At 34.6% G+C, this 14963-nt stretch overlaps 1 protein-coding gene across 4 annotated transcripts; it reads left to right on the top strand.

Moving 5' to 3' along the window:
• The first annotated feature begins 3814 nt into the window (after positions 1-3814).
• Positions 3815-11901, top strand: LOC121262500 (kinesin-like protein KIN-7F). Of its 4 annotated transcripts, none has more exons than XM_041164992.1 (14): positions 3815-4253; positions 5119-5574; positions 6054-6143; positions 6249-6349; positions 6449-6562; positions 6638-6719; positions 6812-6879; positions 6968-7033; positions 7136-7260; positions 8095-8431; positions 9382-9486; positions 9562-10611; positions 10812-11131; positions 11242-11901. In XM_041164992.1, exons 2-14 carry the CDS (start codon positions 5364-5366, stop codon positions 11561-11563), a joined length of 2991 nt encoding a protein of 996 aa, XP_041020926.1. In that variant the 5' UTR covers positions 3815-4253; positions 5119-5363; the 3' UTR covers positions 11564-11901. The 4 variants fall into 4 exon arrangements, with proteins under 4 accessions (XP_041020926.1, XP_041020927.1, XP_041020929.1 ...); XM_041164993.1 differs by having other exon boundaries at positions 5106-5574; XM_041164995.1 differs by lacking the exon at positions 3815-4253 and adding an exon at positions 4274-4767.
• Positions 11902-14963: the final 3062 nt, after the last annotated feature.

Here is a 14963-nt window from a genome sequence, read left to right as displayed (position 1 = left end):
AGTTGAGTAGTGAAATGAGTTATTTGTGACCCATCTAAACTGAGTTTAAAGTGTATTTAGATATTAAGATGAGTTTAATACTTTTTATAAGAAGTTTTAAAAGGTTGTAGGTCACACGTATAAATATATGTTAAGTTGAAAAATATTGTAGGCCTCACGTGTAAGGAAGTTTTGAGTTGAGATGAGTCTAGTAATTTGAGAATTGGGTGTTTAGATGTTAGATTCAATTTAAAATTAGATTGAACTCAACTGAGTTATCTTACAATCAAACGCAGCTTAACCATTCTATATAAACTACGCTGGTGTATATTAAATATTTTTTTATTATTAGTATTATTAATCTTATCGATGTTGTCCGGTTTTGTGTGGTCCTGTAGGATGTTTGTCATCTTCGTTCAATTCTTCTATCTTTATTAATTTATATATTCGTTTAATGTATTATTTTGGATATATATATATATATATAATTAAGATATAATTAAAGAGTATTAATCACAATTCCATTTTCATGTTATTTCAGTATATTGAAACCTACGGCCAAACATCTAAATAAGGATTTCTATCTTAAATAAAACTATCTATTATTTTTCACATTATATTATTATTCCAATTTTAGATGTATAATTACAAACCATAATTTTGACACTTTTTCTATTAATAATTACATTCCAATTTGAAAGCATGACCTATCTACTTATCTTTTTTATTATTCTAAAAGATATTTACTATAATTATATTCTATATATAAGAAATATAATGTTTAAAATGTTTACATATAAAGTTTAAAAATTAAATAACCTAGCTAGCAATACGTATATATATATATATATATATGTAAATAATAGAATGTCTAAAAAATTATTTTTGTGAATTATACCATATTAAATAAAGGAATAAAGTTTATGCACTTGTCATTTATGTAGACTTTTTTAAAAAATTACTTTCTTTGAATTATATCATCTTAATTTAAATAGCTTTAGGCCCGTTGGACTACTTAGAATATCTCAATATATCTGTGAATAATAGTGAAATATTTTGAATTAAGATACTTTGTTAGATTTTGGAAAAATATAAGAGAGAAAATGTTAAATATAAATATTATAAGTTAAAAAACTGTTTCAATATGATTTTTTAATATTATTTTTACTTTAAAATTTGAAAAAGTATTATTATTTTTATGTTTTGTTTGAGAGTTTAGGAAAGTCATAATGATTAGATAATGATTACATGAAAAAGTTGAATATTTGAAATTGAAAGTATTTTGTTATTTAGTGATGTTTGGGAAAAAATATTTAATAATATATGAGAATACTTGAAAACAGTTGTGTTTCCAAACAGTTGCTTTGGATAACAAGAGACTCTCATCTCATCTCAATATCCAAACACCACAAACATAAATACTGTTCAATTTTAAATTTTTAACTTTTTCATCTAATCACGATTACCTAATTACTACAACTTTTCTAAACTTTCAAACAAAACACAAAAAAGAATTCAACTTTGTCAAATCCTAAAACAAAAATTATATTCTAACAATATTTTAATTTTATAATATCTTATTCAATTTTTTCTCTCTTCTTTTCTAGAACTCTATAAACATCTTAACTCAAAATATTTTACTACTATTCACAAATCATTTTATTATTATTCACGGATCATCTCATCTTATCTCATTTCACTATCCAAACTAGGCCAATCATCTTTATAATAAAGATTTTCCAACGGTCAAGATGGTGCTATCTCCCTTCTCCCTTCTGATCTATATATAGATTAATTAACTATTTTCTCCACGTATATGAAATTCTATTATTAACATTAATATTTTCTATGTACTAATTAAAATCTTATTAAGGCCTAATTAAAGAGTCTTTAATTTTAGTTGCCAGATGCCTATAGATTAAAAAAAAAGGTTAAAAATGTCATATTCTCTTAATGATTAGGCAAGAAGCAAACGTATTTAATTTACAAACTATTTCCATAACTGTCGGTGGTGTACTTTTAAAGGAAAGAGCCAATTATTAGCCAAAAGGGCACATGCAAGCACACATTTTTAAATGCCAAGCACGTGAAGGTGCGGTTGTAAGCTTTATATATTTTCCAAAATAATCTTTAAGATAAAAGAATTAATATATAAGATCATATCTCGGGACACATGTTTGTACGTGATCAGTTTTTACTTAATCGAAATTCAATTTTAGAAAAAGAGATAAACATATCATGATACTTTATTTAATATTTAATATTGTTCGTATAAGATTAGTTTAAAACAATATGAAACTCATTGAAGCATTTAAGTAGTAGCAAGAATTTAACAACCGTTATTTTTTTCGAGTATAACACTTAGCAACCAGTCGAGATTTATATTTTTCAATGAATATATAAAACTACAACTCGATCAATTTCATAAACCTTATAATAGATTGCTTTCTAGCAAATTAATTAACTCTTGTGGTAGCAGTCTTTTTCAACATATATATCTAGTCCACACGTGAAAGGAAATGTTAAGATATCAAATAAATAATAAAATCTATATTTTTCCATCAACTTAAGTTTTTGGGACAAGTGGTGATTTCACATGGTAAACGAGAATGCTTGATTTGGGATAAAGAGGCCAATGTTTGCCCCCACCGATTGTCGTGGCGCGCGTCGCCTAGGATTCACACTTTCCCTCATGTGTGGGTTAGACTCTCCTTCAATGTATGGCTCAACACATGAAATATTTAATTAAATGAGATAGAATGTAAAGTCAGGATTCGAACTCAGAACCTCTATTCTGATACCATGTGAAATCACCACTTGTCCCAAAAGTTTAAGTTGATAGAAAGATGTAGATTTTATTACTTATTTTATATCTTAACTCAGGACCTCTACTCTGATATCTATTTTCTGCTTTCCTACATTTCCTATATTGTTTAGAGCACCTATACTCTTCTCTTATTTTAATGTATGCATGCATGTTGATTAGGGAAAAAAATAGATTTGGATTTTTGAGTTTTTGACTAAACTCTAGAGCCTATAATAAAAGAAAAAGAAAAACGCTACTCTGTTGTTCCAAATGTACCGCTCGGTTTGACCGCTCGATAATTTTTTTTTTTTTTACCGAATGATGATAGAAGTGATTTTAAGTGTATTGATTTATTTTTTTTATTTTTTTTAAAATATTTAAATACATTAAAAATATGAATAAAAAAAATTAAAAAAAATTATTTTTGTAACTAGCAGTAACACTGAACGGTTCTACTCTGGTGGCAGAGTAGCACTGCTCAAAGAGAAATAGATAGGTGAAGTGTATTTTATAATATTTATAATTGTCCAAGTGAATTTTTTGGTTAATATTAAATATTTAATAAATATTATGATACACACTTTATCCATCTATCTTTTACTCGAGCACCCAAGTGTAAAAAGAAAAAAGAGGAAGAAAGAGATGCTAATATAGTTTGAAAATATTTATTTATTATTCTCACATCACACATCACATATAATTTTTTAATTTTTTTTTCTTATTAAATATGTGATAGATAGATGATGAGTAAAAAAAATTAATTAATTTAGAAAGAATAAAACTAAATATATATTTAAAAAAATAAAAAATAAAAATAAATATGACGTGTAATGTCCGGAGATCACGAGTAACAAAGCTCGAGTAGTTTTGATTACATTGGAAGGCATGCCTCTAATTTGTGGGTGAGGCCAATTCATGCATGGGTTTGGTTGGGTTGGCTCGCAATTTAAGTTAAATAAGAAGGACAAAAAAAGTCATCTCGGACTCGGACATCTATCTTCTCTTGTTTTTTCAAGTTTTCAACGTCTCGCTCAGCGCGGTAGCCTTTTTAATTCAAAGGCTGAGAATATTCAGAGGCAGCGGAGAAAAAGCAATTCACAAAACAAAGTAAAAATAAACGAAGTCGATGCCATAACCACCAGTACTCCTCAATACCCTCGTATTTTTCAGAACCTTATATTAATCAGAGAGAGAGAGAGACAGAGAGACAGAGAGAGAAAGAGAGAGAGGAGGGGGAGATTTCTTTTCTTCACTTCTCAATCTCCTTCGCATATTCCAAAATAGTTTGAAGATTGTGACATGCACTTTATATTTTTTGGTTTTTGAATTCTGGAGATCGCCGTTGCAGGAGGGGAGACAATGTCATTAAATTGAGGCAATTTTTCTTTTTAAGTGAAAACAACGTTTACGCTGTTGATTGTGACAATGCACGCAAATTCTACGGCCTTGTTTGGTTTGGAAGAATAAAGTATGTGATTTCGAATTTGTGTTCTCTTGCTTTAAGAATCTAGCTCTTTTTTTTATCTCCCCTTGAAATGTTTGTTCAGTTTCATTTTCATTTTGTGTGTATGTATATTAAGCGTCTGGAGTTGAGATTTGGATTGGAGTCTTCATCTCCGGTTATATCCAACTGAACACAGTCCAATTGGTGTTCGAATTTGTTGTCGGTCGAGTTATGTTTTGTTTTGTTTTTTCCGTTGAACGCCGGAAATCTGAGTTTGGTCTATAATTCGACTTTTTGGTGCATCAAAGTTTCTTTTTTGCTCAAATGTACTGGAATTTTTTGTTAGAACTCGTCAAGTTATAATAGATTGCGGATTTAGAAACAAAACGCCGAAACAGCTAAAAACAAATTTTCGTCTGGAAATAAAACCTCAGACGGTCAGACGGCCATTTTCGGAGCTCTCTGTGCAGGGCACTAAACGGCACATGGAGCTAGTGAAGAATCTTCCATAGATCACAAACATTCCTTGAAAATGACGGTGAATTCTCAGACTTCGATGTAGAGCTCTCTCTCTCTCTCTCTCTCTCTCTCTCTCTCTCTCTCTCTCTCTCTCTCTATGTGCATGTGCTTGTTTTTTCTTCCATTAACAATGTATATTCTAAATGTCTAATATGTGAGGGAAGACTGCGACAGTCTGTAATTGGGGACCATTTAAAAAAAACTGCAAGATTCCCATTAAACTACAAAGCCCATTATTTGTTTGTCTCAGGAAGAAAATAAGAGTTTGATTATTTATTGGGTATCTATGCAGTCTGATGTTCCTGATCTAAGAAAGTCGGACAAAATGTGGTTGAGTTTGCATTGACCCATGATTAGTTTGTTGATGCAGATCATGATTGTGGCAGAAAGTTTTGGTGGCCTTCTGAGTTCTGTACATAACCAGCAACGGTTGCTTTATTGAATAGTCGGAACCGTTATGCGTTAGTCCAATAGCGAGGAAAAAAGTTTGAGGAGCCGAAGGAAAGAGGCAACGACAGGCGGTCTTTATCAGGACTCATTGATTTCTTGATATATGGTCTCTATTTCAGTCTTGCTTGGAGGTGGGTTTTGGAAGAAGAGCAGAAATATTGAGTAATGGGAGCAGCTGGTGGAGAAGAGCTAATGCAAGGGCCGAGTGGCCGTGAGGAGAATATATTTGTTTCAGTTCGGCTGAGGCCATTGAATGAGAAGGAGATTGTGAGGAATGATGTGTCGGAGTGGGAATGCATCAATGACGACACTGTCATATACAGGAATAACCTTTCAGTTTCTGAGCGGTCCATGTACCCAACTGCCTATACATTTGGTAAGAAAGCGTTATTACATTTACAAATTTAGTCTCTTTTGCTGATGCATTTACTGGGTCTTAATAGTCAAATTGTGTCAATTATGGCATATCATTGATGCGATCATCTTGGTTACCAAGAATATATTAACACATTTGCTGTAATGCCCAATTTCACTCCAGTCTTCTGGATAATGGAAATTTTTGCTTGACCTGGATTCCGATTTTAGGAGGTGGAATTTCTGCTACTCTTACTTTGTTTGTTCTCTTTTTGAAATTCGTCTGTCATTAATAATTCTGACTTTATCCCCAGCTTTCGGTAAACCTGGCCATACTGATATGATAAACTCTTTCCTTAACTTGGATATTGATTGGTCTGTGGTTTTGTTAGAAAAAGCATTTGTATTGATATTATGTCTAACATATCTGACTCGGGTTTTGTTTTTATATTTACTACTCTTCTGATATGTGTTGTTTTGTTTGTATATTTTTGGTTTTAGACAGAGTATTTAGGAGTGATTGCTCCACAAGGCAGGTATACGAAGAAGGAGCCAAGGAAGTTGCACTTCTAGTGGTCAGTGGTATAAATGGTGAGTACCTTAAGTTTTGGTTTCTTTATCATTATTGCTGTTTCATGAAATTTGCCTGTCACCCCACAATATCTACATTATTTTCAATGGTAACCTATTTTTCAGCAAGTGTTTTTGCATATGGACAAACAAGCAGTGGAAAGACGTATACCATGAGTGGAATTACCGACTACACTGTAGCAGATATTTACGACTACATGGAGAAGGTAATTGAAATATTAATATCGGCTTCCCTTATTTATTTTTATTCATTTCATTATTTTCCAGGGGTTCCATTAATTTGATCCAGTGGTGTGAATTTTTAGCATAATGAAAGAGACTTTCTTTTGAAGTTCTCTGCCATGGAGATTTACAATGAATCTGTCAGGGACCTCCTAAGTGCAGACAATACCCCGTTAAGACTTCTTGATGATCCAGAGGTGATTATCATTTTTTTATATGCTGAAGAACTGTATATGAAGGTTTTTTCCACTAATAGTTTTCTAATCTGATAGAGAGGGACTATTGTAGAGAAACTCACAGAAGCAACTCTGAAGGACTGGAACCATTTTAAAGAACTTTTATCAGTCTGTGAAAGTAAGGAATAAGGATGCTTCAAACTAGTCTTTCTTTTTCACCATATCATGTGTGACTGCACCCATAAACAATGTCCTCATTTATTTTTGCAGCTCAAAGACAAATTGGGGAGACATTCCTGAATGAAGCAAGTTCCAGATCTCATCAGATTCTTAGGCTGGTATAACTGGTTGTCATTGTAAAATTTGAATGAACCATTCCTGATGATTTTTCACATTTGCTCCTACTGAATAATGTGTTTCTGTCAGACAATTGAAAGTTCAGCACGTGAGTTTCTTAGAAATGACAAGTCAAGCTCCCTTTCGGCTACTGTGGTATGACTTGCTAAATTTTTTATTAGGAAAAAAAAGAAAAGAAAACCATGGTTAAATTGGTATGAGCAACGATGTCAACAATGTCTTTTTGTTTTGGTACAGAACTTTGTTGACCTTGCAGGAAGTGAGCGTGCATCTCAGTCGTTATCAGCTGGTGCAAGGTTGAAAGAAGGTTGTCACATAAATCGCAGCTTGTTAACTCTGGGAACTGTTATCCGTAAGCTCAGGTTTGCCAGTCAAGCTTGAATCTTAACTTCTTGCAGTTTACTGAAGTCACGATTTATACTTGTTGCTGCCTGTGCTTTTAGCTTATTTATATCCATGAACATTCAGCGAAAGGACTATTATTGAACATGTCAGTGAGATTGCCTAAGAGTTACTGATAATACTTTATTACTTGTTGCACTCAGTTACAGTGTTAGCACTGGTTTGTCATAGCAGCTCCTCAATTTTACGCCTAGCTTTATGATTCACTAATTTGAGTGGTTAGGGGTTCCAACTCTGGTGATCAAATTTCAGCCCTTAAATTTGTTGATAAACATTTTATGCAATATAAGACTACTAATAACATGGCTAGCATGTTCCTTTCGCATTAACATGTTATAAACTATAGCCTTGCAACTTGGCCCCGTTTAGATAGTGAAAGTCTTTCATCTCATCTCATCTCATCATTACAACTTTCCCAAATTCCCACACAAAATATAATAAACAATTCAACTTTTTTAAATCCCAAAACAATAATAATATTCTAACAATATTTTATTCAACTTTTAACTTTCATCTGAAATCATCTCATCTCATCTCACTATCCATACCGCACTTAATGTAACATTTTGTTGTCATCATGTATATATTGTGCCATCAAATATCACACTATAAATTTATGAGGATTGACTAGGGCAGCCATTCTGATTGTCGTTCCAGAAATTTGTTAAAATAGTTGCTATTGTAGCATGGAATCCTGTACATGCTTGTCTTTCATTTTATGATTGAAACCCTAGCATAGAATGAACAATTACTATATTTATTGCTAATACAGCTAACTTTGATTTTGGATTCAGCAAGGGAAGAAATGGACATGTACCTTTTAGAGATTCGAAGCTGACCCGCATACTGCAGTCCTCTTTAGGAGGGAATGCTAGAACTGCCATCATCTGCACCATGAGTCCTGCACGAAGTCATGTTGAGCAATCAAGGAACACTCTTTTGTTTGCAAGTTGTGCTAAAGAAGTGTCGACCAACGCTAAAGTCAATGTAGTCGTGTCTGATAAAGTATTGGTAAAGAATTTGCAGAGAGAACTGGCTCGATTGGAGTGTGAATTGAGAAGTTCAGGACTAAGTTCTGTTACATCTAATTCAACTGCCTTACTTAGGGAAAAGGACCTTCAGATTGAAAAGGTAATCAAAAGGGTTTTTAGTAATAAATTAGCTTCCTACTAAATTCCCAGAGTACCTCAGGTGTCCTTCGCTAATATAAAGAAAAAATGCTTACATTTTATTAAAATTAGTGGTATATGTAATTAACTATACATACTGATGAAACTTTATTAGAGTTGGTAAACTTTGCAAGCATCACTGTTGATTCATCTTTGTTCATCCAGCCACACTTGATCAATGTATTTCTCTAACTTCCATCACCCTCTCTACTTGTTGATCTCTGCTTGTAGAGCCTTGAGGTTGGTGCTTAGGTGCATAAGGAAAGATGAGATTACTCCCATTGCTCAATTCTAACTTTATCCTAGTAGTGATGCTTATTCCTAGCTCAGCTCCTTTTAGCATGTCATCAAATTATCACTAGAGTGACAAAAACGTATAAATCTGGCAAAGAGAGTGGGGTGGCTTTGAAAAATAATCATTAGGGAATAATGGAAGACAAATTGCTATTAATGCAATACCAAGAAGATATTTACTTGTTACCTATAAAAAAAAAAGAAGATATTTACTTGTTAAGACAACCTTGAGCAAAGTTGGAGCAACCTAAAACCATGAAAACGGGGTTATAGCAATTTCACTTTTATTAACAGACACTCAATCAACTTTATTAAGAGACAGTCAATCAACCTGTTATGGTTACTAGTGTCATAAAACTTGACCAGTCCTTAATTTTACCCGTGTCTGGTGCTCATAAAGTAGTTATCTTCTTCATCTTCCTAAAAATTATGTGCATGTGCATGTGCATGTGGAACTGTGGGTGTTACTATGCCATGTGACCTCTGATCTGACTATAAGCTGATCCATATGCCTATAAAGACATTGTACTGTTTTCTCCATTCATGCAACGTGCAGCATCAATTTTATCAGCTAAAACCTGGATTTGTTTGGTTATTTTTCCTTTCCCAATCATGCAGCTGATGAAAGAGATAAAGGAGCTGACTCTGCAACGAGACCTTGCTCACTCTCAGGTCAATGATCTCCTACAACTGGTTGGTGATGATAAACCTGCATTGGTACAGGTATGTCTGGAATAGACCCAAGTATCCTCTTTCCCTTGTCTACCTTACACTAAACATAGATTGTCCTTTCTGCAGGCAGGTCAAGATCATCATTACCCCAAATTGCGAGTGCGAACTTCATGGTTCTTTGAAAATCAAATGTCTGAGACACCCGTTTTGGCAGATCCTCACTGCCTTGATGTTGGTGTCAGATCTTGTGATGCATCTCAATATTCAGGCGGACACAGTAGGAGTAGTTCTGATGATAACTTATTCCAACTTCCTGACTTCGAACAGAACTTTTCATCGAACCATCCCTCCCCACACTTGTCGGTTACTGTTCCAAAATTTGTTGGACCTTATTGTTATGAAGAGGAGACTGAAGAACAGACTGATGAAAAATCAGAGGATATTTGTAAAGAGGTCCAATGCATTGAGATGGAAGAGCCAATAACAAACAGATTTTTAGAGTTAAATATTCCAGATTCAAGCCCTAAAAGATATGTAAATTCAAAAATGTCAGACTCAAGCCCGAACAGATATGTAAACAAAAAAATGTTTGATTCAAGCCTCAACAAATACATAAACTCAAGTATGTCATCTTCTGTAGCAAACACAGCTACCACCAGAGTAATGGCAGTTGAGAATGGAGATAAAGCAAATCAAGAGTTGGGTTTGCACCTGTCGAAGGAAGATAAATATTTGAATACCTTTGTTCCAGGTTTTGTAGTTCCATTCCCCGAAAGTCCATCTCCATGGTCAATAGAAAATTATATGCCTAGCTCTAGATGCTTGAGATTAACTCGAAGTAGAAGTTGTAAAGCAAGTCTTATGACTAGTATGACTTCGCCGTGGTTTGAGAAGGTAGAAAAGCATGAGAGCACTCCAATTGGGTTTGAGAAAGACTTTACTGGAAGACCTGAGGGTCTTCAGAGAAAACTTTCTACCTTGAAATATGATGCTTTCATTGACAGTTTATCAAAAAGTAATTCTCAGACTTCAGCAGGGATTGTTGCTATTGATAAGCTTAAAGTGCTGGATGCCAAAAGTCCAGTTGATGAAGATAGTACCAGCAGATGTACTTCGATTGCAGGGATAAATGAAATGGTTGGTCTTCAGTGTGAGAATCAATGTTCTGATCATGTGGTGAGTGTTTATACAAAATCAATTATCGATTATCATATCCATTCACAAAACCTAGTGGATAATTAGTTACATGGAACATATCTGTATTTCCTTAATTGAGAACTTCACGAAGAACCATGTTTTTTTTTTTTTTTTTTTTTTTTAACTTTTGAGAATCCAGCTACTGTCGTATGTTTGACATGGATTTTCATGTCTGGCAGATACTGGAGATAGAACCGAAGCCCATAGCTTCCACAAAGAGTGTTAAAGAGGTTGGGTTGGACCCAATGCAAGTTGATACAGGAAGTCCTTCCAGATGGCCTTCAGAATTCAAAAGGCTTCAAAGAGAAATCATAGAACTTTGGCATGCTTGCAATACTTCATTGGTTCACAGGACCTACTTCTTCCTGCTATTCAATGGTGACCCAACAGATTCTATTTACATGAAAGTGGAGCTCAGGAGGCTTTCCTTCATTCATCAAATTTTTTCCCAAGGTTCTCAAACTGTCGAAGATGGTCAAATTCTGACACCCACTTCAAGGTGATATTAATTACATCTCGTCTTCAAGGTTGCAGGTTTTGTTAAATTCAATTCAATTCAATTTAACTTGTTCATTAGGAGAATTCAATTGTGTTTCTTTTTGTGAACAGCATTAAGGCTCTACTACGTGAGAGGCAGATGCTGAGCAGGCAAATGCAGAAGATGCTTTCAAAACAAGATAGACAGAACCTATACCATAAGTGGGGTATTGGACTGAATACAAAGCACAGGACGTTGCAGTTGGTGCACTGCTTGTGGACCGACACCAGAAACATGGACCACATCACAGAGAGTGCTGGTCTTGTTGCAAAGCTGGTTGGTTCTGTTGAGCCAGGGAAGGCTTTCAAGGAGATGTTTGGGCTCAGCTTCACACCCCGATACTCAAGCCATAGATCTTTTCGCTGGAAATCCAATATGAAGTATCTCCTGTAAGCTTGTTTCTGGATCCTCAAACAGAAAACCCATCAGATATTTAGTGACTCCTAGAGCTCCCTTTTTTTATATAATATATAGCTCAGTATGATTTTGTCACGAATTTAATAGTAAAAGAAAAAAATATCTCATCAGGAATCTTAATTATATCTTCTGATTCTGCTTGCAGTTTATTGTAAGAAAGCTTGTAAATTTTCCCCGCATAGAAATATACACATTTGCAATGCTGATGTTTTCTCCTTTTTTGTAAAGTAGTCTTCTCTGATGATAAATAATCAGAGCTGGAAACAGGAGTGTGTTGTATACGGTTTCATACCAATAACATTAATGTTTCTTGATCTTATATTTTCTTCATTTATCTCTCTTTTGCTCATGCTTTTCCTGAAATTCATCAGACAATATGGACGGAGTACTTATAGGCCTGACCTCACCCACATTGACTTTAATATGCCGAAGTGAGCTGGGCTTGTGATGCAAACATTAAGATGGCATGTGCAGCTCATGCTCATGCTCATGCAGCAGCTCGTGTTCAACCAGCTCTCTTCCTTATGAAAGGATGTAGCTGAGTTGCTTTCATGAGTGATTTCATTATTTGCAGGGTGTAATTGTAACGAATCTTAAATTTGATCTCTTAAGATCATTGCAAACTCTTGACATCTTTTGAGATTCTGCAAATTGGAGTTAAAACTTCCATTCGTCTCGTCCTCCATTTACAGCATCTTTAGACGGTATGATAATTCTCAAAATTTTCGAAACTTCTCATAATTTTATTTTTGCACATCACTCAAATACAAAACACTTTTTAATTTTAAATTTTCAACTTTTTCATCTAATCATTTCCTAATCAATATTCAAACACAAAAATCAATACAAATTTTACAAATTTCAAAACAAAAATAATATTAAAAAAAATATTCAAACAATTTTTTAATTTTATAATATTTTTATTCAACTTTTTATCTCTCATTTTTCAAAACTCAATAAAACATTTTCACTCAAACTATTTTATTACTATTCACAAAATTCTGAAATACTTTTAAGTGTTCAAACATGGCCTTATAGTTTCTCTCAAATGGTATCACAGTGTATCTCATTTCTCTGTGTTATAAATACTCAAGGGAAAATATCTAGGAGCTTTTCCTGCACCACAACTTTGTTGCTGCTATAGACGTTGGAGGGTTTATTTTGTTTGTTTCGAAATGACGGTAGTCCTTTTTTTATTTCTTTAAGCATGCATTATATATATATATTTACAAAGAGTTACAAAATAGATGAGTAGAAGGGGTGTAAAATACTAACAAACACTTTATTTATTACAACAAATTCAACATATATATATATATATATATAGAGAGAGAGAGAGAGAGAGAGAGAGAGAGAGATGATGAAAAGAATATGGGATCAATAAATTGGTTTTCACTATATTGTGATAAACCAAGGGAGAGGTACTCTAGCTTGTGTACTGCGTATATAGGGCCATGAGAAACAACCATGACGGCTTGATTGGTTTTGCTCTTTATTGTTCTTGATTGGCTGAAGGAGAGAACCATTAATTTGATCATCTTCGTCTTGATCCTTAGTTAAAGAAAGCGCACAATAACACACACACAGAGAGAGAGAGAGAGATGGATGGTTCAAGACACCGACAGCCAAAAACGCTCGTTTGCGACTTCAGTACGTACAGATAGCCATAAGAAAGCTTTTCTTTAGAAAATATGGGGAAGGTAATATATTGTTTCCATGGTCCAAAAACTCCTGACAACAAACAACCACCATGCATTTTATTAATTTTTTTTCTTTTGCATGCTGAACAAATGATCCATCGATCGAACCCCAAGGTCATGACGGACTTTATTTTCCTCGACAACGAATTACGTTGCTTGGGTGCTGATACTTCGTTTTCCGATACAACCTGTCAATGGTTGTTTCCTACTAAATTTAAAATATATAATAAAATCTACATTTTTTCATTGGTTTAAATTTTTGAAATAAGTGGTGATTTCACATAATATAAAAACAAAGGTTCTGAGTTTGAACTCTGGCTCTACACTCTATTACTCTATTTAATTCAATATTCCAAGTGTTAGACTACCAATTCAGGGAGAGTCTGACTCATACATGAAGGTGAGTGTTAGGATATAAAATATATAATAAAACAAATAAGACATAGATCCCATCTTCCTTCATCGTGCTAAGGAGGGTGTTAATGCGTGAATTTACACAACAGACCGGAATGGAGGAAAGAATCATTCCTATTAAGGATCAAATTCCTGCTGCAACCACTAACAGAGGAATCACGTAAATGATTGTCATGCACGGTACTGCTATCTGCATTATCTGCTGCGTCCACCTACTGAGAGCATCATCTACTCTGCTGCTGCTACGTACATGCACCGATCCACTAGTTGTTCTTTGCTCCCTACTGCGTACATAGCTTGCTACTACAACTCTGATACGCCACTCCACTCATCAAATTCCTTATTCTTGTCTGTACATAGTCCTATAAAAGGAGTCCTTGTAATACATTTTACATTTAATTAGAACATAGCATATTTTCAATATTGTCTTCTTCAACGAGAGCCCTAAAGGACTAAACGTCCATGGCCTCCACATCTGATTCTTCTTCTTCTTCCACCCTTCCCCACCCAAATCTCTCTCACACCATTTTTGCCAAGCTCACCCCTGAAAACTATTTGCTATGGAAGGTCCAACTTGTACCTTACCTTCGTGGCCAATGCCTCTTTAAATATGTCGATGGTTCTTGTCCACCACCCAAACCACTGCTCGACAAAACCACAACTCCAAATCCAGAATATCAAATCTGGCTGCAGCAAGATCAACTAGTAATGTCAACCCTTAGTTCCTCCCTTTCTGAACCACTAATAGCTCAAGTGGTTGGTTGTCCCTCTGCTCGAGCAGTTTGGCACTCTCTTGAGTCAACTTTTGCGTCTGTTTCACAAGCTAGAGTCATGCAAACCCAATTGTAGTTAGCTTCCCTCAAGAAAGGAGTTGATTCCATCTCCACCTATTTTCGTCGTGCCAAAACCTTAGCTAACACTATGGCCTCTGCTGGCTGCCCCTACCTCCAGCTGAATTTGTTCCCTACTTACTCGTTGGTCTATGATTAGAGTATGATGCCATTGTATCCTCTATTACAACCCGTCTAGAGCCTATTACCCCTGAGGAGTTACTTGGGCATTTGCTGGCCCATGAAGCTCGGTTACTCCACCATTCAGATACTAGTTTATTTACAAATGATGCATCCGCTAACTTTACAGCCAAATCTCATTACCCTCAACGAGGTCGTGGCTAGTATCGTGGTCGTAATACCACTCGGGGGTGTGGTGGTGGTGGACGATATAATTCAAATCGATCTCATGGTGGTTTTTCAGGTAACAAT

The sequence above is a fragment of the Juglans microcarpa x Juglans regia genome, chromosome 4S, assembly GCF_004785595.1.
Source record: "Juglans microcarpa x Juglans regia isolate MS1-56 chromosome 4S, Jm3101_v1.0, whole genome shotgun sequence".
In the NCBI taxonomy this organism is placed as follows: Eukaryota; Viridiplantae; Streptophyta; class Magnoliopsida; order Fagales; family Juglandaceae; genus Juglans; species Juglans microcarpa x Juglans regia.
This window is presented reverse-complemented; position numbering and strand designations above follow the sequence as displayed.

Coding starts and splice junctions, on each gene's coding strand:
- LOC121262500 (XM_041164992.1), top strand. CDS start 5,364: ATGGGAGCAGCTGGTGGAGAAGAGCTAATGCAAGGGCCGAGTGGCCGT. Junction 6,144..6,248: donor AGTGGTCAGTGGTATAAATG/GTGAGTACCTTA, acceptor CCTATTTTTCAG/CAAGTGTTTTTGCATATGGA. Junction 6,563..6,637: donor GACTTCTTGATGATCCAGAG/GTGATTATCATT, acceptor CTAATCTGATAG/AGAGGGACTATTGTAGAGAA.